This window comes from Epinephelus moara, chromosome 5, assembly GCF_006386435.1.
Source record: "Epinephelus moara isolate mb chromosome 5, YSFRI_EMoa_1.0, whole genome shotgun sequence".
Taxonomy (NCBI): Eukaryota; Metazoa; Chordata; class Actinopteri; order Perciformes; family Serranidae; genus Epinephelus; species Epinephelus moara.
In genome coordinates this window covers 12,794,806-12,820,670 of record NC_065510.1, presented here as the reverse complement: position 1 = coordinate 12,820,670, position 25,865 = coordinate 12,794,806, and the positions used below count along the sequence as shown (strand labels likewise).

The 25,865-nt window shown below is 40.3% G+C and overlaps 1 protein-coding gene across 3 annotated transcripts in view; it reads right to left on the bottom strand.

Moving 5' to 3' along the window:
* LOC126390032 (teneurin-3) overlaps positions 1-25,865 on the bottom strand; it is a 285,118-nt gene that overhangs the window by 41,138 nt on the left and 218,115 nt on the right. For 2 of the 3 annotated variants that reach the window (XM_050044110.1, XM_050044112.1), the window contains 10 exons: positions 18,544-18,615; positions 16,595-16,772; positions 15,795-15,815; positions 10,017-10,141; positions 9,161-9,268; positions 4,800-4,954; positions 2,132-2,233; positions 1,554-1,727; positions 1,240-1,299; positions 669-831 (listed from right to left, as the gene is read on the bottom strand). In XM_050044110.1, coding sequence (XP_049900067.1) covers positions 669-831; positions 1,240-1,299; positions 1,554-1,727; positions 2,132-2,233; positions 4,800-4,954; positions 9,161-9,268; positions 10,017-10,141; positions 15,795-15,815; positions 16,595-16,772; positions 18,544-18,615 — 1,158 coding nt within the window. The remainder of the gene's footprint in view (positions 1-668; positions 832-1,239; positions 1,300-1,553; positions 1,728-2,131; positions 2,234-4,799; positions 4,955-9,160; positions 9,269-10,016; positions 10,142-15,794; positions 15,816-16,594; positions 16,773-18,543; positions 18,616-25,865) is intronic. The other variant, XM_050044111.1, reaches the window with a different exon arrangement.

Sequence of the window (25,865 nt, the reverse complement as noted above, 5' to 3'; positions counted from 1 at the left end):
AGAGGCTTTTTGCCGCAGGGTGTGGAACAACATGACAGATCGCTCTGTAAAAGCTAGAAAAACAGCCATGGAAAGAGTGGCGACCTGGGGGGGGAACACAGTGGTATATAATAATTTCGACTTGGAGGTAAGCAACACTTTTAATAACGTTACATAAATGCAATGTTTGGTGGTATGTCAGTGTTTACCACTGTTGCCAGGCCACTTACTTCCTGGTAAAGTTCTTCCAGTAACACTCATTGACTTCTTGCTTATCCTCAGAATATTTAATAGTACACAAGTGGTGTTTCGGAGCATATTGTAATAAATAGCGTGTTGAGCATAAACACTGTTGTGCTTGCTTGCAGTTTGTGTGCCATCTATGAAGGCCCACAAAGGTGTCTCATGCAAGTATTAACAAGGCCTCAGTGGTTGGCGTGCAGTATCCTTTCTAGCTCAAATACGAGTCCATGTTGTCCACATTCCATGTATTGGTGTACATACAGACATCCCATAACACTACACAAGCTCTATCATAATGTGACAGCTGCAACTGTTGATGTACAGCAATGGTGAAATGGGTCTTGAAACTATTAATACAACTTTTTTTTCTCTATTATTTTGGCCCTCCTGAGAGACGTTGAGCAACATTAGTTTGTCCACCCTGTATATATGTCTACTGTTCATACCAGTAGGTGGTTGGTTGCGTCGTATAGCTCGTATCCGGATGTTTCCCAGATCCGCCACATACAGTGTCCCATCCGGAGACACCACCAAAGAGGAAGGACAATTAAGCCTCGCGTCTTTAGCATAGCCGTCTCCTGTCTGATAGCAGTCACAGTTGGCATCATTCTGTCGGAAGGTGGGAGGTTGGGAGTGGGAGAGAAGGAAGTAGCAAACAAAGACAGAAAAGAAGACAGAGATAGAGAATAACAACACATGAATAATTCAACTTGGCTTATGTTATGGAAAGTAGAGTAGAGATATGGGCCCCATCAAAGATTCAACAGGAGAAAAAATTCTCATGAATTTAATGTTTTTTCTTCTAATCAAGTATTAATATATTCGTGTTGATCAGATACTACCTGCGGTCACTTTACATTTTGAGTACATTTACTCTATATGTCATTTTTTGATTGGTAACCATTCATTTTGAACTTAAGTGGGTTTGGTGAGCTGATGGACCATATAGCTGTACTACTCTAAGTGAATCAAGATTTAGATTTGAAACTAAGATAGAAAGAAGCTGTGGTATAGTACCTTGCAGTCACAGTCAGATGGCGCTCCAGCTAGATGGGTAATTTCTCCATCTGTCGACACCTGGTGGGATGACAGCCAGAAATCGACATTTTAAAACTACAGACAGAAGTGTTCTTTCACAGAAAAGAAAATGACAGACTAAAAGCATCTTCAGTTGACGTGTGTGTCTGCAGCTGGGGTTCAGTCAGATCAAGGACTTTTGAAACTGTCTAATTACTGACTTAGACATTCAAAGTTTTACTCGCCTGATGCGAAAATTGTTCATCTGATATTCAGGAAATTACTGAATGTACCGTATTTATCCTGAAGATTACCTGTCGGATGCGGTGGATTTTCTTCTCATCAGTCTCTGCGATGTAGAGGACACCACTGTAGGACAGGGCAATAGCTGTAGCTCCCTCTAGCATGGTCTGGACCGCTCTCTTCCCCATAGTGTATTCTATACCAGGTACCTGGCAGTGCATGGGACGGCCTGCCACGATACGAACCTGAACACCAACACACATACATGGATGATGGTTATGAGTGATTAAGTAACACTGTGTGTTTTTTGTTTTGGCAAAGTGGGATGAACAATTACATTAACTCATATGGTTTTCTTATTTTACCTGAAAAACTTACTTTAAGGAAAATCTAAAAAACAGCACATAACAGGACATTTCAACTTCAGCTTCAACTTTATTTTGTCTCTGGAGGGCAATTAGTTGCACAGCAAGTAAAAACACACAAACAAGATATGAGAGAACACATAAGAATATAAATACTCAACAATCGGGGGGAGGTGGAGAGAACCAAATACAGTGAGCTGAAACAACAGTGGACACTGGAATAGATTCCTAAAACAAAATAAGTGTAAAAGATGCAGTGCTGTCAATGAGGGTATAGACAATACCTGTCTATTTTCAGTGATCTGAAGCACAACGTTGTTGTCCAAGACGTAGATGGAGTTATCCATGGGGTTGATGGCAAGATCTGTGGGCCATTCTAAACGAACCTGGATAAAAAGACAACAGAGGAGAGGATAGAGAGTTCACTTGACATGCTGTTCTGATTGTAAAGCTCAATGAAACTATACTGTATTTTGCTAGCTGATACTATCGATTCTTATGCTGATATACAGTGTATTTCCAGGTTGAATCCTGCCAATGTTGTTTGCCCTCTAAGTTAAATGAATCTGTGAGCGTTTCTGGCACAATGTCATCTACTTCTACGGTGCATGGAGAAGGGAAAGAAGTCTTAAAAAGGTTGAAAACTCAGCAACACTTGTGCTATATAGAACAACTTAATTCCAAGACCAGTGTGTTTTGGCTTGTGGCCTTCATCGTGATCATCATGAAACACATTAAATACAACATTTAAATAAGGCAGGCGTGCAGCAGGAAAAAAAATTTAAATACAACCAATCATCTCCATTTACTCACCTATCAGTCAATGATGCAAATACAAAGTTGGGTTGAGTCACATGGCTCAAGGTAATGGGCATTTAATCACTCAGTGATTAGGCCTAATGGAACGGTTTGATAATGACAGATGGTTTAAAAATTATGCGCCTAAAAGTTTTCATGATCTCAAGGTCTGCTGCTTCAGTAATGCAAAAACATGGTGGACTACAAATTCAGAAAAAGTGTTACATGACCGAAAGTATGAAAACTTCAAATCTAATTAAATAAATCTAAATGCACTGTTTTTGTTTAATGTTTCTGACAGACTCTGTCCAGTGGTGTAGTGGTAGTTGATGAGGTGGGTGTACTGCTAGGAAGATGAGTAGGTTACTAAGGAAGTGGGTATATGCCCCTATATATATATACATATATATACAATGGCTTTTTGGATGATAGGTGGGAATACTGTACACAGCCAGACAAAGAGTTACCCTGTATACCTGCGTATTGTGAGGGAAATTGTTTCTAAAGAAGTGGCGGACTCAGCATGAGGAATCAGGTCTCCTTAATGCATGCAGCATAGAGAGAAGACCCAACTGTTCTCTACCAACCTTCAGAGTGTACACACTTTTATACCATACTGAAGCTCTGATCCCAGTTTGCACCCACTGGCTCCACTTGTTCAGGAGACTGCCCCCCGTAAAACAGATTTACCAATACAGGAAACTTACCCCCCCACCAAACTAAAGGTCATGCCTCCAAGATGTAAGAAATTAGCCCCCAAAACAAATTCCTAAACAACTCCCACAGTGTACCCTCCAATACACCACTGACTTTGTCTATACCTGGGCCCCCCAGTAGCTCATTGGGTAGAGCGTGTGCCATTAAGGCTGCGTCCTTACTGCAGCGGTCCGGGTTAGAGTTCAACCCGTGCTACTGCATATCATCCCCTTTCTTTCCCCTGCCTTTCTCGTCTCTTTCTAAACAACTGTCAAAGACAATGCATATATACATATATCAGCCAATAATATAATATATAAACCCAGTATTTACTGGTCTCTTAAATTTCCACATTTTAAACCCAGATTTTACATGCTGAAGCATTAAAACAATCCACAAGGAGTAATACAACTATGGCGTATTAGAATATCTTATTAATAGCTATATTAATGTAACAATCAATCAGCAGTGTCTCTGGCTGGCAGGTTGTACGGCAGCAAAAAAGATGCTCGCTTTAAGATGGCAACATGCTCTCCCAATACATCAGCGAATAGCTTCTGGTTTTGTAGTTTCCCTTGGGCTATTTTTCTTTTCTAGAAATGTGTATGTGTGGGGGCATTGTGTTGTAATTAAATAAAAATCAACTGATTGGGAAAAAAATATCTGGCTATAAAACATTATGCATTTATATTCATATCATACTAACTGTTTAGTTGTAAATATTAGCATTAATCTACAGAAAATGCGGAGAAACCTGAAAATGTGTGGGCTGCCAGTTCACATGTTTCCACAAGTGAACTTAGGAGGTCAACTAGATAACTGCTTGAAGTCAAACTGAGCTAAATTCTGCAGAGAAGGCCAAATGGTCAGAGTTCAGATAACGACTCGGCAAGAAATGCTCTTAACTACGCTGCTGTGCTCACAAAACACTGACCACAAGCCCCTTTCACACGGACACACATAAACACAGATCAAGTGTCAAGTGTTAGACCTTTAGGAAAACAGATAAAACAAGGCATTTTATGTGTGTGTGTGTACGTAGGTGGTGTTCCTTTCAATCTGAAGTCCATCTTGTGTTTGTAGGACTGTAGCTTCTCACTCTGAAACTAATGTGTCGTAATAAAAGGAAAGCATTCTCCCATCTCTCACTCACACTCTGTCTCACTCCCTCTTGATTTGTTTCGCCTCTGTCTGATGAGTTTCTGAAATAAAATATTTATTTTTCTGATGGCACATCAGAGCTACCTATCAGCTGAATTGAATCTCAGCCATAGAGCCTTGTTTTAAGTACTGTGAATCACATACAAGCACAACTAATCTGCAGAAGAGATCTGAATTTACTGGAAACCTTTAGCTCTAATGCAAGTGTGACATTGTTATAGCATAGTGAGAAGTTACAGGAAGGCAGTCAGGGTGGATTGGTGCATGTAGCATATTTAAGTTATCTTCGAATGTTACCTGTCTGATGTGCATGCTGGTATCGCAGGTCAAAGGTCGTGCAGATGTCAGGTCGTTGCTGCCCAGCACTGTGGAGATGATTCCATTACGATCCACTTTTCTGATCATAGTCCCGTCCACAAAGTAGATCAAACCGTTTCTATCTACTGCAATCCCTGTAAAACACAGAGGCAAAGAACACACACAAACACACTGCTCAATGTCCAGTTGTTTATTAATACATCAACTCCAGGATTCAAAGGAGAAAATAAAAGTGAGGTAATTCTCCTGTGGAGTCAGGATGCAGCTACAGCAGATAATACAAAAAGACAGAGTCAATAAAAAACATAAATAAGAAAATATAGAGCCTGAGTGTATTTAAGAAAAGTCAGCCAAGATTAATATATGAATGAAAACTGTCAGATGTGATGAAAGCAGTGATGCTGCTGAGCAACCCTGAGCCATTGAAATCTGACAGGATGCAGTAAAGTCATTATCCACACATAGAGGGGACACACCCTGTTATTTCCCTGATAATCCTACATTGTGGAGAAATCTGTGTTGAAATCATGGCAACAGTTGCTTGGCATGACTTATTGTACTTAAAGTATTTCGTGTGTCTAAGAAACCATTGGATGCTGTTGTCATACTGTCGTTAATGTGTCAGTATTTTTGTTCTGGTGCTTTGCTTTCTTCCTGCCGGTCTGCTCTTGCCGGTGTCGGCAGAATGGAGGTCTTTGGAGACCTCTGGTACACATATCCTTATGTTTTTAGCTTCTTAAAATGCACCCTAATTCACAAATATGTCAGACATTGCTACAAACATTCATGTAATCTTATGTTCTCTTGCTACAATGAAAACCTATTAGCATCACTGAAAAAGTATCATATAGGTGAGCAAACAAGCAGTTGTGTAAATCAATCAAAAAACACGTGGAACAATAAATTAACATCAGTTTTGAAAAATATATATGTATATCCATACTTAAATCTCTTGATGGTAATGAAGCCCAACAAATAAACCACTGCTGAGATGCTAAATGCTTTTTATTCTTTTCAGTGTGACTCACCGAGCTTGATATAAGAAGCTCAGTAAAGCAAGATACTGGTGTTACCACTCAGTGATATTTCTGTGGAGCAACCTTGTATGTGTGAACAGATTCTGTAAATGAAACATTGATCGGCTTGATTTTATATTCCCCTCAAGCAGGGTAAACATTCAGAGCTCTAACAGGATACATGTGGCTGTGTGTGAAAAACTGTCATCCTACACAAAACCACAGACATCAGGGTCAACGTCTTGGAAGCAGTCCTCCCAATGCCCAAGTGTCCCTGTGGTTTACCGTCAGCTTCTGTTTCTTTCACAAGACAACAGTTGTCCTACAGGACCAGAGCAACATGGTAACCAAAAGCGTCATCTCCTCTCATGCTTATTTAATTTAAGATGCTGTCTGTTGTTGGCTTGTGGGGATTCTGCACCTCCTGCACAGGTTTTCTTCAGGGACACTGATTGTTCTCTGCCTCAGCACATTGTCGGAGTGCTGCAGAAAGTGCGCTGCTTTTAAAGGGCAGGGGAAGAGGTGATCTGATTGTTCATGACTGAACCTACTGATAACATATCACAAATCCGACTGTCTTTTCAACTGCCCACACTGTCTACCTCTAGCCACAAAAAAATTCACACCATTATACATTATGCATTTTGTGCCTTTATACTGTGAACCATTAATTTATGATAACTATTCTGACTTCATACTGAGTGGTGTCCCCTTGAACAGGAGGAGCAGCATCAAAAAGAATTTGGATCTTTATAAACAGCTCTGAAAAATACATACTAAGCAAAATGTGCACAAATACAGGCCATGAGCTCCTTCAAAGTTAGAGATGGGACATACAGTACATAAAAAGAAATGGGCACAACGTATCCCTACACTGTAAAAATAGGAGCAAAGCCACATCCTACGATGTATGAACACACCTGATGCAGTACAACAAAGCAAATATTTATCAAGCAGCACTCTGGCAACTCCAAATGTCCTTCCTCTTTTAGTGTGCACGGGTAAACATGATGTTTATTGCAAATTTCTTTCTAATTCTGCTGACTTAAAATCAAATAGAAATGTGCCAGTAAAAGATTGCCTTACCACATAATACTGCCAACATTGCCACTAGGCTAATAAGACAGAAGACTACAACAGAATAAACATAACACTTGAGCAGTGCGTCACACTTTACTCATCATTTCCACATCAGAAGGTTGACAATCAAAAACAATGGCAATCAGCAGATGAGATCAGGACCAACACCAACTATTCAGAAAGGCCAGTCTGTTTTAACATTTGCAAATTGCTTTGAGTGGGAATGAAAATGCGCGAATGAGTCCATGAACTGTATTTAACAAGCATCTCAGAATTAGTATTAAGAATCATGTTAATTGTTTGACTGGGACTAAACATATTCCTGAAACAGGGAAGACATGAGTGTAATTTTATGAAGCAGCTTTGTGAATAAACATCAGCATTTGTTAATACTCAGAACAGTTAGATAGATGCAAGCTGGTGTAGTTGTTTTAGGATTTACATTAGATTCAACACATTAAAGGAATTTACATATTGATGATATGATTACTTAAAATGAAATAAAATGCAAAACGTGTGGTTGCAGGACAAATAATTTAATGTAAAGGCTGGGACGTTTATTGTAACAAATAAAAATGACCTACATGCCTATCAAATTCCATCTGTGCAGATTTACACTGCTGTATGACGTGCCCAGGGGTGATTCTGAAAAAAAATCCTAAGCCTGAACATTTTTTTCAGGTTGAGACATGAGGAAAGGGTCGTGATCTGCCACTGGCTGCCACTGCTGGTTAGTTTTGTGTCCGACTTCATCCCGACTTGCTCTGACGTATCACAAAAGTGGACAGCGATAAAATCGCGAGAGCGAGGCGGCCGCAGTTTTTTGAGCCAGATAGACAGTCTCTCTCCACCGATTGCACCGCCTGGCTCTCACCAGATCTAACAGCTGATTGGTTTAGATGTTGACTCAACAATATGACGTTTTAGATAAACTTTTAATTTTTGTTGAATTTCAGATATTTCAATTTTATTTGTCTTATTTGAAGGTTTATTCTGTGAACAGAGAACATGTTGTGTGACTGATGATGAACCAAGCCTAACTTTGGTCTGGTTGGGAGCGAAAGCCGTAGGTTGAGAGCGAGACGTCTCCGTTTAAAGCGCTTCTACCAGAGCCCGTCTACTGTCTGCGACACATGCATCCCGCATCAATGTTGTGCCGGATTCCCATCACCCTTGTGTGCCATTTAGCCATTGCTGCTATGGCATGTATGTCAGGGGGGCTATAGATTGAATGTGAACAACATTTACTGTGATATCCTACAAAAATGTAAAACAAACAACCACATCAAGGCCATGACATCAAGCTCCGGATGAGACGGAGCAGCAAATCCTAATGCTTCAGCCTGAATCACAGAAAGGGCATAGATATGTAGTAAAAGCCGGAACAGTAGATTTGATGGTGAAGAGATCCTCATTGTAAAGGGCAGATGACCCCAGAAAACCTAATTAAACTGTGCTTGCATAACCAATTATTCAGTGTTTTTTTTTATCCTGTGATATTGACTTACTAAAAATACGTCCTCACCCAGACATGGAGCGGTGATGTTATGCCAACATTAATACACTGACACTGACAAATGCAAGGTGGCCTCCAATTTGCATAAAATTATTTCAACCATCTTTATTGTCAGGTACATTATTCGACTGCATTTATCTCCGAGGTGCAAAAAACACAGTCACAGTTGTGAGGTACTGAAATCATCACTGTGGCAGGCTGGATTGTGTTGTTGCCAATTCAGCTGGAAATGGAAAAATTTGTGTGAATGGATGCGTGGAGTTGGTGCAGTTTTGTGAAAGGAGCAATAACACCACAGGCAAAATTAGTCATAAGAAGTTTAAACTAATGAATATCTTTGAATAACTCCCGGATACACACTCCACCTGCCAGGCTGGGCACATGCTCGTATCCTTTGCCCAGTGCCGGGGACTTCTGGCTTAAAATTCTGGCTGAAGAAGTGCGCCTTTCTAAGGATAAGGAAGCTGATGAGGTGCTTATGTTCCTGTTTCTAAAAGTAGAAAAAAAATGAGTGTGTTGGCCAGTTACGACCAACTTTCAACTCTAAAAAATATGATACATACGGGCCAAGAATTGAGGTGGGAGTGAGTGCAACAGGTCAAACTTTGTGCCCTTGTGTGTCTGAACCATGCCTTCAGAGTCCTCTTCAGTGACGACAGTTATGAAACAGGCTTGAATAATAACCAACTGTGTTTATCTTGCGTGTGTGTGTGTGTGTGTGTTTGTACCTTTAGGTCCCAGTAGCTGTGCCTCTGTAGCTTTTCTTCCGTCTCCACATCGAGCTTCATCAAACGGGGGACACTGTTCACCTGTACCAGCTACTACTTCTCCATTACCTGAACACACACATCATGCATTTATCCCAACAGTTCCCTTCCTTTTTCCTTGCTACATTATAGACTGAGTCACTGTGACATCACACTAACAACAATAATCACATCCAGGTAGCTACCTGGGAATTGATTACAATAGAGGATATATGTAAATTTGGTAAGCTTGTCGATTTTTGTTTTTTATTTTCAGCCATATTTCTAAAGTTTAAAGACACAGTTAAACACAGTGGTCTGACCAATCCAATATTTATGCTGTGCTTATCTTATGTACTGTCTTGCTTTACTATTGTCTTTGATAAGCCAAATCTATTGGTATGGAAGCAAAGCAATGCACTGCTGCAGACGGGGCCACAACAAAATTTTAACCACCTTAAAAAAATCAATGCCAGTGTTAGTGTACACTTTAACCAATCGAGGCTGCTGTCGAGCAACTCAGTGTTCTGTTTTAATTTTTATGTCTGGTGGCTTTGATATAACAGCTTCAACTCTCCACTGGAAAAGGCTGTCTGACTGCAAGGTAAAGTGGTGAAAATACTCTAAATATAACTTACACTTCAACTGATATTGATTTTTTTTGGTAGGCTTTTATTAGGTGGCTGAAAACTAACCAACTGAAGCAGCATTTGCACAGCGCCATTTGATTTTATGTATGTGAGGTGAGGATTTTCTACCCCATAGTTATGATATACAATACAAACATTAAAATTCCGTCTAAGAATTTCAATTATAGTGGATGTGTGTGAGTACTTACTGATGAGGTCACGGGCACCGCTGAGCATCTTGGGTCGGTAGATTCGTCGAGAGTTAGTATCTGACACATACAGCTGCCCTGTTACTGGGTCGGTGGCTAAGTAGTAACGGTGAGCAGGGTTGTTGCTATGGAAGCCACCGACAGACAAAAGGGAAGGTGGGTAAAGAACAGGACAGAAACAAAGATATTTTGGGTTTAGTCATACTGTATCTTCAATAATGTCACTACCTGTGATGTCAGTGAATAAAACCTTTGACATTTAAAGAAATACACCCAGTTTTGATCACAGCCACAGAAATGATCCATTTGTCTTTAGTGGATTTCCAGCTCCAGATCACCCTGCTCACCCTTCACTACGTGATCCAAAGTTTGACAGGAGACATGAAGATGTATAAACTAACATCAAAGGAGACAAGCTGCCTTTTTAAAATAAAGTGTATGGGTTTAACAATTTGACAAGCAGGTTAAAAGCTTACACTGAAATCACCATCAACACAGCGGATTAACAATTTGGTTCCAGCATCATTATGATGGAAATGAAGGAGACTTTCTCGAGCTGATGATAATGAAGAAGTAATGAATAAAAGGAAAGTTGATGAACTGAAAGGAACTGGTGTTAATTTACTTCCAGTGGAGTACCGGGTGGTGTGTATGTGTGAGTGTGTAAGAGAGAGAAGGAGAAGCCTTTTTTAAACAAAGATCGCACTACAGTGCCGCTGCCAAGTCCCTTCTTTACACTGCCTTTGCATTTTTACACATAACCAGATGGTGGCATCATGCCACACCTGTGTATAATATTAGACAACATCGCAGAATCAAAAGTGGCATGACGGGTGTGACATGTAACACAACAGCATCAGCTTCCAGTGTGACATATAACATATGCGTTGGCAGTGCTTTTTCAACAATAACAATGGCATAACTTGACAACAGCAATCATTTACCATCCCTGTTATATGGTGGCTGAACTTGTCCTCTGCTCGAAGGGTAAGGGGCTCCCAGACCTCATTGTTTTTCCACTTAGCGGACATTTTCAGCCGCCATTCTCCTTCTTTCAGTTAGCCGCTAACTGCTACAAGCTACTTTTTAAACCTCCAATGTCGTCAAAAAGTCACACCCGTCCTGCCCATGATCCCTTCCTGCCGGCTATCCAGTTTATACAGACATGGTTTTGGCGCTAATACTGCCTCCGTTCCTGGCTCAGAGGCAAGACAACTCAGTCCCCCAATTCTGCAATTGTACCTTTTACATAGAACTGCGAGGTGGAACAATGGAGCGATACTCCTGTATTGACCAGGCAATGTAAAATAGGCTACAGAGACACACAAGGGACATACAAAGACAGACACCTGGCCCCAAGAACCACTCAGCCTTGCTACCGATTTTTCCCAGTGGCTACTCGCAGTATTGCAGCAAAAAAAAATCCCCTGTGGCCCAAAAAGCATTTTTCCCATAGACTACTATTATAAAAGAGACGTCTGTAAAACAGTTGACAAGACACCTCAAAGTGAAAACAACGGCAATTGTGACTCTTTATATTAGAATTTTTTTATCCATGGAGGTTACATATTGGTAAACTTTTCCTCAAGCCAAGAAAAGGTTGATGTCATCACAATGTAAAGTGTACTTTGCTCATGGGCGGGGTCAGCGGGACAAACCCGACCGTGCATATTTAGTGGGCTGCATAGTTTTAGAGAAAACCCAGAAGCTAAAACACTTTTGGGAGCACGGCCCAGGTGAGCAATTCTCATTGGAGAATTTTGTGTCCAGATCCTATAATCATCCATGGCAGACATAGTGTGTTAGTGTGTGTGCATTTATGTGTATATCCGTGTACATTTTTCCAAGTCTTTTCTCTAGAATTAAATGTAGTTGCCATATATGTAAGTGAGAAAGTAAGCAAGTGCATGTTTGTGTGTGTGTGTTGACAGTAGGTTGATCTGTCTGTCAGTCTGAACAAACCTGTGTGGGTGCGATGGGCCCTCCCTTGTCTGTGACACACTCTAATGATGCCTGCCACATTGTCATGTAAAATCCATCACACACATGCACACAGAGCAAGTGTCAAGTATTAGACTCAACACACGCAGGCACAGATATACACATATGCACTCGCCTCTAGCCATAAGTCTCAGTGGTTGGTGATAATCAGCAGATGATCACAGGCTGTTAATTAAGATGGCTAAAAATAGACTGTGTGTGTGAGACGGAGACAGTCTCTGTTTTTCTGCACTTCTGAGGCCCAGACGTGCTGAACAGCATGCCCTTTTGTTTTAATTTAACCTTTATTTAAACAGAAAAATCCCATTTACAGTGAAACATTTTTCCAGATTCAGGATACCACAGATAAAACCACTGTATCTGACAGACTACACAACAGTGAAAACAAATGCACAAATGGTGGAAATAAGTAAAAGAAGAGGGAGAAGTACAAGTGTAGTAAGGAGTGATGGATGAGGCAATGATTGAATGAGGAATGGATATAGAGCACAGGACAAGAGGTAGACTGAAGGAGGGAATAAATCACTAGGGGAGAGAAGGAATGGAAAAAGTGGGAAGGAAGTAAACTAAGAATCAGGAGACAAAGAAGGAAGGAATGTAAGGCTGTAAAAGGAGAGAACATGTAGCATGACGTGAATGACGAAAGGCAAGAAAAGAGGAATGAACTCAAGCGAGTGAAGAGAATGAAATAACAACAAATGAAACGGAGTCACGATGGTGTGAATAAGTAAACATGAAGGAAGGGCAGAAGGTAGAAAAAAAGCTCAGTGACATGACGAGTCCTCCTGAGAGGAAATTGTGTTTTAATTAAAGAGTGAAATTTAATTGAAACTACATTTGGAATAGGTGAAAAAAAAAATAATCCAATCATTGTATCTTGCCAGTGGCAAAGAAGCCCCAGGTATGGTTCCGCTCTGTACGTGTATGAGGAGATATAAAAGAGAACTAACTGGGTTAAGCTTCATTTTCAGAGGGGAGGGAAGAGAAAAGGAGCGGCAGCAAATCCTAATGCTTCAGCCTGAATCACAGAAAGGGCATAGATATGTGGTAGAAGCTGGAACAGTAGATTTGATGGTAAACAGATTCTCATTTTAGAGGGAAGATGACCCCCGAAAACCTAATTAAACTCGGGATATACCCAAATGACTCAAGGCAACTTCATGTGTAAAGCTTTTTGTTGTGCATTTTGAGTTTATGATGCAGACATTAGTGGTGGACAAGCAACAAGTGAGAATATGTTGTTTCTCCATGTTCTCCTGAATGATACAGGAAGCGTTCTCAGATCTAAAGGACAGGACAGGACCTATTTTTCTCAGGGGTCGGTGCACACCAAGAGAGACGACAGTAAATATTGGAGTCACCTTCATCAGGTGGCCAAAAACAGAGTGATGTTGCACTGTGTCTGCTGGATGTGTAAAAAAAAAAAGCAACAGCTTTGCTGATTTGGTGACCAAAACAACTTAGCGGGATGCAGGGCCGATTGCTCTGAGACAACAAGGGAGGCTGAACTTCCCCTAAAATTTCATAGAAGAAATGGTCAAATATGCACTATTGAATTTACATTAAAATAAGAATTTACATTGCATTAAACGTGCGCTAGGATGCGTTTAACATCATGACTATGATGTTCAAACGTCAGCTGTTTATCACCAGTTTTCAAACGCGACCTCCCCATCATACATTCTCGTGTCAGCACGGTGGACGCGGAGCCTCCAAGCATTCCTATGAGACTGCGCTGAGCAGGTTTTTTTCATGCAGCAAAGCGAGACGGTCATTGGATAAATGCCACAAAATCATCACTTCCAGGAAGGCTCAGCTTCCCTGGGACCTAATGGAGCGGCAGGCGGTAGAGGACACTCGGTGTATTCATGATGATTGGAGGAATTGTCTAAAAGGCTGAACCCCTTTGTGATTGACAGCGCTTTGGAAATACACACTGGCATCACCGCATTTTGAGCTCAGTCCCATGCGGATATTTGTGAGTGGAGTCTTCTGACAGAGTGCCGTCCGGAGTTCCTTATTTCGATAAGCGATATAGCTCATTTTCACCGTTTGTACAGTACAGTTCAGGTGTTTTCATTTTCACCGTTTGTACAGTACAGTTCAGGTGTTTAAACCCATCTGGAAATCTTTGAGGTGTGTTTTGCTGTGGTTCTATGGCACGAGTGCTGTGGAAAAACAGCTTCAATTAAACGTTTTTTAACTTTTAATTTAATTTTTCTTTTATAAGTTACTGCCTCGCTACAATATTACAAATTTTATGATGTAAACTAAAAGTGAGCTTCCCCTGTTTGAAAGACCAGCAGCCGCCACTGGTGATATGTCAGTGTCAACTGGCCGAAAAGAAAAAAAAAATCAGTGTATCTTTGAGTAAATGTAAAATTTAAGAAAGCTTTTAAATGATGAAGCTTTTGAAGTGGAGCAAAGTTGAACTATGTCATATACTCACTATTATTTACATCAACAACAATGTATGATTCAATATTATATAAAATACCAGTGTCTTTTGTATGTACAATCTTGATTTTGCACATTAGATTTATAATGTAGAACGCTGCAGAATGGTGCAAGCAGTTGCCTGTTTGAACTCATTGCAAATCTTTGGTCTGAACTTGGCTCTAAGTAATGGAGTAGAAGTATAAAGCACAAACTGTATTGAACACAGTACTTCTTTAAATGTATGCAGTTGCTTCCCACTACTGCAAGATATCACAAAGATTTCACAGTGATCATCCACCCAGTGGCTTCTGTAATCTAGATTATGCTATAAAACGTTAAAAAGTTTGTTTTTAGATTTCTAATCTAAGTTATGTGCAATTTATCATGTTTATTTGAAACTTAAGTTTGAAAGAGTACTCTGTTGCTTCCTGAAGCTAATTGCAATCACTCTGTTTTCTGTATTAAATCTTCAAGACTATGAATCACCTTGCATGATTTTTCAAAAAAAGGACAGTGAGGTTGAGGTTAGATATAACACAGATATAAGGCAGACCAGTAACCACAGCCAACACTTTCACCCCCCCACGTCTCTCCTTGCTAGGGGCTGCTGCTGACTTCATCTGAGCTGACAACAGAAGAATAGGCTCGATTTCGTGTGAACACTTGTCAAGATTAAAGAGGGAAAGAGAATGAGACTGAGGGAGACGAAAAAGGAAAAAAAAAGGCGAGATGAGTGGGTCTGATTTGATGGTACCAAACATCAGGGCTATTTTTCCCCTAATTCTTTGCTTCTCTTTGCCTCGTTGTGCACTGCTGAGTCATATTGCAACATCACTGATTAGTAAGCGAATGGATAATTAAATATTTCCAGATCATTTTACTTTGGTGAGTCAAATGTGACCATGACGGACAGAAATGACAGCCAAAACAACAAAAAGTAAAACTCAAGTGAATAACCCTTCAGCTAGCTGGTGTGAAGGCTGTCTGGTTCCATATCATCCATTTGTCTGACCCATTTGACAGTTCCCTTGTCCCTGCATAATACAATCTGCAGCTTTGAGGCATTACCGGACTTCAGGAAGAAATTACATATGCAAAATTAGCTTGCTAACAGCTTTATCCAGATTGGTGGCTCACTGATGCTCTGTGAACCTGTGCTAAGGACGTCAGTATATTCAGATCTGAGAAATGCCACGAATGAGAAAAAGTAATAGTTTTTATGAAAAGGAGGAGAGAAAGACGGAGGAAATGTGCAGACAAGAGTTTAATGCATAGGCAGCATAAATGGACAGTGGGATGAAAACAAGGTTAAAGGTGAAAAGGATTAGTCACTCTTACCTATGTCTGAAATCTTTGTTTCTTTAATACAGTGAAAGCAAAGGAAAGAAAACAGAAGAAATACGAGTTAGTAGACAGATTGGTCTGTGATAGATATTAGCACAAAAATCACCAGAAAAGAGAAACTGACTAGAAAACAACGACGCAACAGTTAGAAGTCAGATTTAGAAGATGAATCATGCTTCACAGAAGTCAAAAGGAAAAAGATTTCAGTTGGCTATTAGACTTGGAGTTTTTGAAAAATGAGGACTCAAGAGTTTGCCAGAAGCATGTTTCTAAATTCAGAGCACTAAACCAGTGATCTTTTATCTTTTAGCACTTTGGCTAAAGAGTAAGTACTCGAATGTTAATTACTGTGGTGGCAAAGTGTCCAATCTGGCTATGCATCTATCCCTCTCTTCTTTTATGTTTTCAAGCACTTTTCAAAGTCATCCAAAGACCAATGATGAAGAGTTGAACAGTTGAGTGCAGGAAGAAAGGATGCCCAGAAAAGCTGAGACAGATAGATGAATTCAGATTCTGGGTTTTAATTAAAAACCAAGGACTCTCAAGTTGATCAGTTCATTTTCACAAATGTTTTAGGTCATATTTTGTTTTACTTAAATCCACCAACAGCCGTGTATTTGCAGTGACCCTGAGAAACATGGATGAAATGGCTTTGGCAAAGCTTTCCTGTTAAATGGATCATGATGTCTCTGAGTGAGACCTTCAGCTCTGTGACACTGGGAAATGTATTCTCTGGATTAGGTTCAGATTCCTGATCTGGCAACAGCAGCCATCCTCCCTTGCTCCCCTCTTACCTCAGCTCCATGACACTGGTAACATTCCCAGAGGGGAAGATCCTCCTGATGTAGTTGAAGTCTCCAACGAAGATGCTGCCATCTGCTCCGCAGGCCAGAGCCAGAGGCGCCAGCAGCTTGTTGCCCTCTGCCTGCCCATTACAGCTGGGGCAGGAGATGCTGCGGCGGCGTCCATTTCCTGGGATAAGACATCAAAACAACTTTGACTGACTGCAAGATTTGGTTTCTGCTCTTTCCACTAAGACAGACTCACCAGCTGAAAGCTTTTGTCATAATAACTGTATCCATCCAGGTTGTTAAACAATGACTGTTTACATGCATAAAATATTGTGTTGTGTGTTGCCAACTGCGGTAAAAACCCCAACTGAATGAGCTGTAAACTTGTCCAAAGAATGCTCCTAAAACCCAAATAATAACGGCAAATCCCACATGTTAATCACAAAATGCTTAATTTGGAAATAGGCCTAATTCCACATATCTCAACACAATATGCTGTTTACATGACCTGTATCAAATTTGGAATAATAGTGACATATTAGTGTGCATTTAGACTCTGTCAGTGTTGTAGGCCAAGCATCTGTTTAACATTTAAGTCAAAGAAAGATGTAAAAACATGGGACAGATGCACTATCCACCATCGGAAAGACCTAGCGTTCTGTTCCCTTTAGGAATTCCAAGTAGACTGTGAGAAACTCTGAAGGCATCACGCCCAACAAGTGAAGCTCGACACTGGCAAGTAAAAAGATTCGGGAAGCGACAAAATGTGTCAGACCAGATGTAGGATTAATGCAGACAGGCACTGCAGTTTATAGGGAAACTGACTTTCCAAGATTGGAAGGAAAACAGTAATAAGCTGCAGTTTCTCTGAAAGCAGCTACACACTTCAAAGAAAACTGACTATTGAATTCAATCCAAAATTTTGTCAAAATATATAAAGCCAGTATATTTTTCCAACAGGAATGTATTGCATTGATAAACAGATTGAGATTGCAGTCTTGGTGAGTGCATAAAGAAACTACATGGAGGAACTACATTGTATATATCAGTTGCAAATACCATTTACTACAAATGACCACTGTAAAACAAAATGGAACTGTGTAGTGGCACCGACAGGATTCTGTTTTACATGCACACGAACATATGGCACAACAGCACGCACATACACAGTCTACTCAGTGATCAAGTGAGAGCATGAGTAGAAGAGATTGATTCATATTTTTTTAGCACTGACATTATCGATGCAACACCACAATACAGCTCTGATTAGCCTTCCTCCAGCATTTCAAACACCAGCTAACAGGACGAGGCTTTGCTTAGCTGTTGATTCAGCACCATTGATAGCTTTCCTGTCCACAGTAGACGTCCAGGCAAGATGTATATGTGTGCAGGGGAACCTAGATGTTGAGGGCAGGGGGCTCTTATGCATATTGAATAGTATCTGGTGCCACTACGCAGTCTCGTTAAATTTTACAGTGTACATTTGTAGTTAGTTAACTGTGGTAAAACATTTTGTTTATGTTGTTACATTTGGCTTTACTGTCAATGCCCTTTGTGCCGTTCACTAAGAGCTCCACTTTGCATGGCTTCCTCCCTCTTAAAACAGCCTTCTCAAGCCTTAAAGTCTATCCCGAACATATGGCAGAGATAATAGCTTTACATAGTAGAAAAACAAGTTACCTTGCCTCTCAGGGCTTCCGTAGAAAACATACTTTCACTAACTAAACCAGTTTTTTCAAGTGTTTCTGATCACTGATACAGTTTTGTAGTTGCCCTCTAGCAGATAGACTCAAAGATGTGTTTTTCTGGGTCCCATAAGATTCCTGTGACTCTCACACTCAAGCCACTGGAGCAAGTAAAGCAACATTACCATCCATCATGCAATGACATGATCAAAACTGATCACAAATGTGCAGGCTCAGTCAATCAATAATATCTAAATTTATATTTACCCATGATGCTGCTGATGACAGGGGGCTGCTGGGAAATGAAAATGTTCTCACCGTTGCCCTTGTACAGTATACCTGTTGGAGAGAACACATGAAGATGAGATATAAAGAGCAGTGAAGAGCAGCAGAGAGAAAATGGAGCCAGACTAATTTTACTTTGCATTAACGTCTGTGTTGTGATTGAGAGCGCGGGGACGGTAGAGGTGAGATTTTATTAACACCGCTGCCATTCCAAAACCTACTAAAATATGGCACAGGTATTATCCTTTTACTAAAAATCAGATCTGGCCCTGTGATTGGGTCTCTCACTGATGTGGTATCCTCACTTGTTGATTGGACTATATTGCATATTTTAAAATGAGAGTGTTGTGATGTGGGGGGTGGATGTGTGTAAATACATGTCCTCATCTAAAGCAGCAGAACTTCTTTCATGGACTGTTATGACACCGTCTTTCTCTTTTCATTGTAAACTGTCTTTTCACTGCAGGGACAGAATATACAGCATGCACACATACTGTGGGTACGTTTGTGTTGAAACACATGACATTTTCTCTCTCTTTCACCATGCAGCTCCCGGAGGAACATACAGCATGTAAGATTAAATGGATGCTGCTGCTGTTGCTCTGTGTGTATGTTTGCGTGCGTTTCGCATTTGCGAAAAGAAAAAAACAAAATGGAAATTAGCTGCATTTTAATGACGATAAAACTTTATATCTGAACTCAGATGAAAATCAGTTAAATGCATTAGAATGTATATCTTCTGTTGTACATTTATTAAACTTAAACAACTTAAACTAAGACTACTATAAACTGACCTATGCTGAACTCTAGTGAATCGAGAAAATCAAGTGTTATGGCGGCATCTTTGGGTGACAGCTTAAAATATTTTGTTCACTAAAGGAAAAGTTTCATGTCATGTGGTTATACACATGTGTACAGAAGTCCAATGGTATGGTAATCTGGTTAAAATAAGGATAACTGTCAATAGTGTCATCTGACATAACAGTCATATTAAACATTTGTAAATATACCTTATCACCCGATATAAAGCAGTTAGATTCAAACAAACAAGCTACAGAGACCTCAGCCAGCTTATAATGAAACAAGCTAACATGAGTGCAGGCCTCTCAAAAAAAAAAAAATGGAACAAAGTACAGTATCCACACACTGGACTCCAGGTCATAAAAAATGTATCAGCCTGAAAAAGGCAAAATTTCAATGAAAAACATTTCTAAATATATAAAACAAAATCAACAACATACTGAAGTGGATGTAATTTTCTTTTTTATTCAGATAAACAACCACTTCATTCCTGAACCAACTGAAATGGGTTTGGATAGCCCATACTGGCTCCAAGAGCAAGTCAGTCCCCATAAACCCTCTTGTTAAAAAGCCCAGAAATAAACATGTTTACAGCCTGGTACAAAAAATGTTTTTGCTCTCTATAGCTAATTTCAACATTCATAACAACTGTAGACGGGATACATTTTTATAGAACTCACACATTTAAATGGTTTTAAGGATTAAAGTTGCACATAATTATGGGCATGGATGTTCTGTGTGACATGTGCTGTCTGCTGACAAGTTGCTACCATGGCAACAATGTTGGTTAGGTAATCATGGCGTAACCCCAGATTCACAGAATATAGGCATGTCCTTACCTGTCTCTATAGACTGAATTACCATGACATTGCTCTAACAACAACAACAACAACAACAACAACAACAGCGACAACAACAATCAGTTAGCATCAGCATTAGCATTATCACAGTGAACCATAGCTGTAAATACACCATGCTAACCAAGGTACCAGCTAGCATTAGGGTGAGCTCCACCTTCTCATCAAAATAGGGTCACTTCTGGCTCCAAAAATCCAAGATGGCGACAGCCAAGATGCCAAACTCGAGGCTTCAAACGGGAGTCCAGAAACCATTGGGTGGCTATGTCCATTTTTTATGCAGCATATAATGTATACTGAGAATGTATGGCAGGAGGGTCACACATTTGACCTGTAACTAGTGGCCAAAGTTACAATGTCTGAAGGGTGATACAGCCTGAATGAAACACAAGTATTATAGTATGTTGGTAGCCTTTTCACACTGTCACTGTTTTCTTAAGGCTATGACGACTTATGAATAAATTGTAACGTAGTGCACTTTCCTATCATATGTAGTACAACTACTCCTGCATGTTGCTGAACTTAATAATTCTCTAATTATGCGGCTAATAAAGAGGAGACACAATATGAGATGAGAGGAGGAGGAAGAGGGGTTGGGTTGGCTGGTTTGTGAGGAGGTTAATGTGAATGAGTGGTGAGAAGAAGAACAGAGGAAAAGAGAGGGATGCACTCGTTCTTCAAAGTGAGACATCAAAGAGGAACCTCCTGCGGTGAGCTGAATTATTAAAACTCTGCTGCCATCTTGGAAACCAGCCCACATTACGCTACATGCATGCATCTATCTATCAACGAGTCTATATTCTACTCTTTACATGGATGTATAGCAAACTGGGGATACGTCCTACAATTTGAAGTTCTTCAAACCCAGCGTGGCATATTGCTATCGGCCCCTAAATCCCATATCAGTTGGTTCCCTTCCCGTCAGGTTATCTCTATATCCCTCTCCTTCCTCACTCTATCCTCCTCTCCTTCTCTCCCTCTTTCATCTCTCCCTCCATTAGTAGGTGTTGATTGATCAACAGAGGCCAAGCCAGCAGGGTTCCACCCATGCTGTGCTGTGGTCTACACAGGCAACCAACTATTTGCCTGACTGGAAAAAAAAAGTATGTGTGCATGTGTAGCGATGCAGGGTGGTGAGAGAGACAGAGAGTGAGAGGGGGGCTCTGTAGAGGGAGAAAGGAGCATTGAATTTTCCTGCTGTGTTAAAAGAGACAGCAGTGAGGCTTTCTCACACGGCTTTCTAGATGAGTGTGTGTGTGTGTGTGTGTGTGTGTGTGTGTGTGTGTGTGTGTGTGTGTGTGTGTAAATGAGTACATTTGACCTTGATCTCAAAAAGAGTCAATCTCAAAATCTAAATTCTTACACCCTTACCACACCCACTAAGGGCCCTGGCACACTGATCTGACCTCAAAGACCTAGTCCCACCAAGGTCAAACCCATTTGGCTCATGCCTTCACTTGCACACCATATTCATTATTCAAAACACATTGCTGGAAGACAAAACAAACCTGCTGTCCATTGTAACACCCCTGTGAATTATTTTAGCTATCACATGCTTGAAAACAAAATTGAGAAAATGTGTTTTCAGCATGTTTCTACTTGTGGAAGAAGAAAAGATGCGAAGGAGGAAAATAAATAAAGAATGCCCCAAAATGGTGAAATGACTGATTCGTTAGACTGACTGCTCTCTGACGCTGACTGCTTCTGCTGCTGATTTAACAAGGTGAGTTGGCTGAGAAGCTGCTGATAAGGGCAGACTGAAGCCAACTGTGCTGCAAAACCTTCAGGTGTGGTCAGCCAAACACGGCCTAACCGTGCCCGAGCCCGAAACAGCTAACTGTTGAGTTGGTGTATCAGGGCTCTAACACACACACACACACACACACACACATACACAAACACACATACATAATTATGATAACAACAACAGCACTTTACTCTGTGATGATGGATCTAATTGATGGATCTTAAGTCATACACGCTGACAGCCACACATGCACACACAGAATAAACAAGGGTTAATGGCAGTCAAATAATAAGTGACACGCATGCGCACAGCATGTATAATGTATGAAGCAAGTTGAATGACCAACAGCCACTCAGTGGAAAACACTCGCAGTTTTTATAGAAAGTTACTCATGGCCAAGGACAAATGTGGATCTTTCAGGTTTAAAAATCTGTCTTCTTTCATTCTGTACCAGTGAATGGCTTTTTCCTCATCTTTACTGACGACAGGGGTACATGTGAAATGAATTGGCGATAAAAGTCTTCTGAATATTTTTTTTTAATTCACCACTGTTTCATTTATCACGTATTTGGAACAGAAAAAGATTTCTTCTCTGAATTTCTGTTGCCCGAAGAAGTTGAGGGTGAGTGAACGCTTCTGTAAATAAAGCCTGTTATGTGAGAGGTACCCCAAGGTAGTGTACCTGTCCCCATATCTTTCTTAATTAATGGCATTACTGATAACTAATTAACTTCCACTTCTTATATACTAATGTCTATTAATAAAGTTAACCCTTCACCACAGTAAAACAGTATCAATCCCTTTAAGAACAAAAGTTATGTTCACCAGACATCCAATCATGGAGGTTGAGAGTTTTAGATTTAAATAGTAAGACAAAATATATTGTTGCATCTTGGGTTTATTGTCGTCATGTGAACACTTGCGACTGAAATCTCTGAATGCAACTTATAATGATAATTCTTACATACATTTTTATTTTAGACTTTTCTCTAATGAAATGGTCAAATGAGAGAAACTTAATTTCTGACTGAACGTGTCAGAACAGGCCCTCGCACCAAGATGACGGTCGGCCGTCGGTCAATGGTGGGCCGTCAGTGAGCGTCAAGTCGACCTGGTGTCCCCCCCACAGTTGCCTCTTGTCACCCCTTGTCTCCTCTTGTTGGCCATTTCTTTTAGAAAATTCAGTAAGTTGAATTGGCTTTGCCAATGGCACAGCCCGTTGTGCATGAAATCCCTCTGATTGGCAGTGAGACCAAAACATACTTGTTTCACTATCAAATAGTTGACAGTAAATAAGCTTTGTTGTTTCAACATTGAATTGTGCTGTCAATGTGCTAACTGGCTAACTAGCATCAAGACGGTCTTCCGGTTTCCCTTTTTAATGACAAATACAGACTTCTGCATCTGCTGATGCGGGGAGTTATTACTCTCATACAGATGCAGAACAAACCTGCTGGTTGACAGTCGGCTGTAGTCTTTGCGGTGTGTTTACGCACAACCTTTTGGCCGGGATACGGCAAAGTCAGGCGACACAGCGGACGATCTTCGATGCTGCTAGTTCTCTGAAGTCAGTTTGGTGTGTCTGGGCCGTCCATGACATGCAATTTGTGTCAAGGGGTGGGTGTTGCTTTGCATGAATGAGTCATCAGCAAAAAATGTAGAAGAACCACTGAATATAAGACATTAGTAGATCCCCTATTGCATACTATCTGGTACAGTCATATATTAAAACAACTAAAACACAGACATCTAAAAGTAAACCTGTTGTTGATTGTGCTAGACTTCACTCTCGAACACTTATCATCTTCTCACACTGTGACAGTCTGAACTAGTTCAGGCAGGAGAAGAAGACTGGCTCTGATGAAGCGAAGGTTGACCTTTAATATTAAATGGCAAAGTCTCTGCATACCTGTCAGTTATTTGAGCAGGGTGAGAGAAATGCGTAGAAGTGTTATTAGAGGGAGCAGGTGTACAATTGAGTCAGTTACGTGCAAATTACTTGGAGGTTACTTGCATTTATTGAAGTGATAGGTTGTATTTTGGTAGATTTTCAGACACTATTTATTTACTTATTTCGTTTAATCATTCGTAATCTTTTTAAATTTCTTAAGGCTATTTTGTTTGTAGGTTTGTTGTCATGAAACTCAACTACAAAAACTTAAAACTGGGATTTGTGCTATGTCAGCGGTCAGAAAAAAACAACACATGTTAAGTTGTATAAAGTTCAGTAATTTCTATTTGCTGTCCTGGAAAACAGCAACACTTTCTCATGTTCTCTGGAGCAAAGCGCTAAAGCACCCTGACTGTGGCTGAGCTGCTTAGTGTCTGAATAATAGAGTACAGTGCTTTACAGGGCAGCTTACACACTTACACTTACCCAGTCTCTCTCTGTGCACACACACTGATGTATGAATACACAAGACAAACATGGGCTTCAAAAACTCACAAGTACACTTGAATGGAAATCAAACACACGCATGCACACACACACACACACACACACGCTGCACAACATCCTCACAATGCATGCACATGGAAGCAGACCCTCTGCCCCTGAAAGCCCTCCACACACACACTCTCCCTCTCTTTCATCCAGTCTTATCGGAGTTGTTCAGCAGTGCTCACTACTCAGTGCTCACAGATCACACAACACCAGGTGTGTGTGTCTGTTTGTCTGTCTCTGTGTGTGTAAAGGTGTGGACGATCCTCTACACAAATCCGATGTGTGTCTCTTTTCCACTCTTATTCTCTTTCCTGTGTGCATGTATTGTTTCTCTAATCTTTTATAAAATCCTGTTTATCTCACTTCGTTTCTGTCTTTGTCTTTATGTTTGCTGGTGCCGATCCTTTCCACAATAAAGGTGGAAAAATATCCACTTACTGCTTTACGGTTTACATGAAATGGATTTCTGAAAAGTTGTGCCAAATCCACACCCTCTCTTTAGCACTGATCCTTTTAACGGTGACACAGAAACTAAAAGTTGAGATGGCTGATATTTTAAAAGTCACTGTTGCAAAAGAGAAGTCAAATTCGGTGCTTAATAATAGAAGGAAAATTTTAATAATGAACCAAACTGTCAGAGTTTTGTGATGTTATGATATTTATCTTGTTGTTTTATGTTACTTTGTAAAATAGCACTGCTCCTCAAAATATTTACTGAGCATTCATTAGCATTTAACATTTAATTCTTTCTGTTCAGATTAGGCTCCAAACAAAATTAATCCATGGTGCTTTGCTAAAAGATAAAACACGATGAAAAACTATTGTGTAAGACAATTCATTAGTTGATGTTCAGTAAAAGTTAGCACTCCTTCTGATTTGATACAGCTATATAAATGAGAACGAAGATACAATCAAACGAACAAAGTGTGCTTCCTCATTACCACGGTAACTGGCTTTAAGATGTGCTGCTGTTTATCCTGTTTTCTGCATCAAAAGAAACAGAACAATGTTCTGACTCATCTCTCCTCCTCTATAGGGCTACATAACATCCTCTGTAGGAAGTTAACTGGTGTTTACTAGCTGAAAATGTTTTTAGATTTTATTTAACATGACAGTTGCAGAAATTTTGGGTTAGTAACATGCAGAATTGTTGTATAGTTCAAACCACACAGACTTCTATTTTACAGAGGAAAATGTTACAAGAATTAGTGTTTACATGTGTGATGCTTTTGCACCATACTTAATATCCTCTAGGGCCCCCTGAAAGTCAAAAATCTGAAACATCAGTTGGAGTCCCCTCAGTCGACTGAGATTCTTCAAGCAAGCAAGCAGTCCTTTATTTATTTATTTTTGGTCAGTCAGTGTGCACGTCTTAAGACATTTTGGTCCCCAAATTTAGCTGCAGAGTGAGCACTCCCCGCTTATACGCTGCTCTCTGATACAGGCAGCTGCAGAC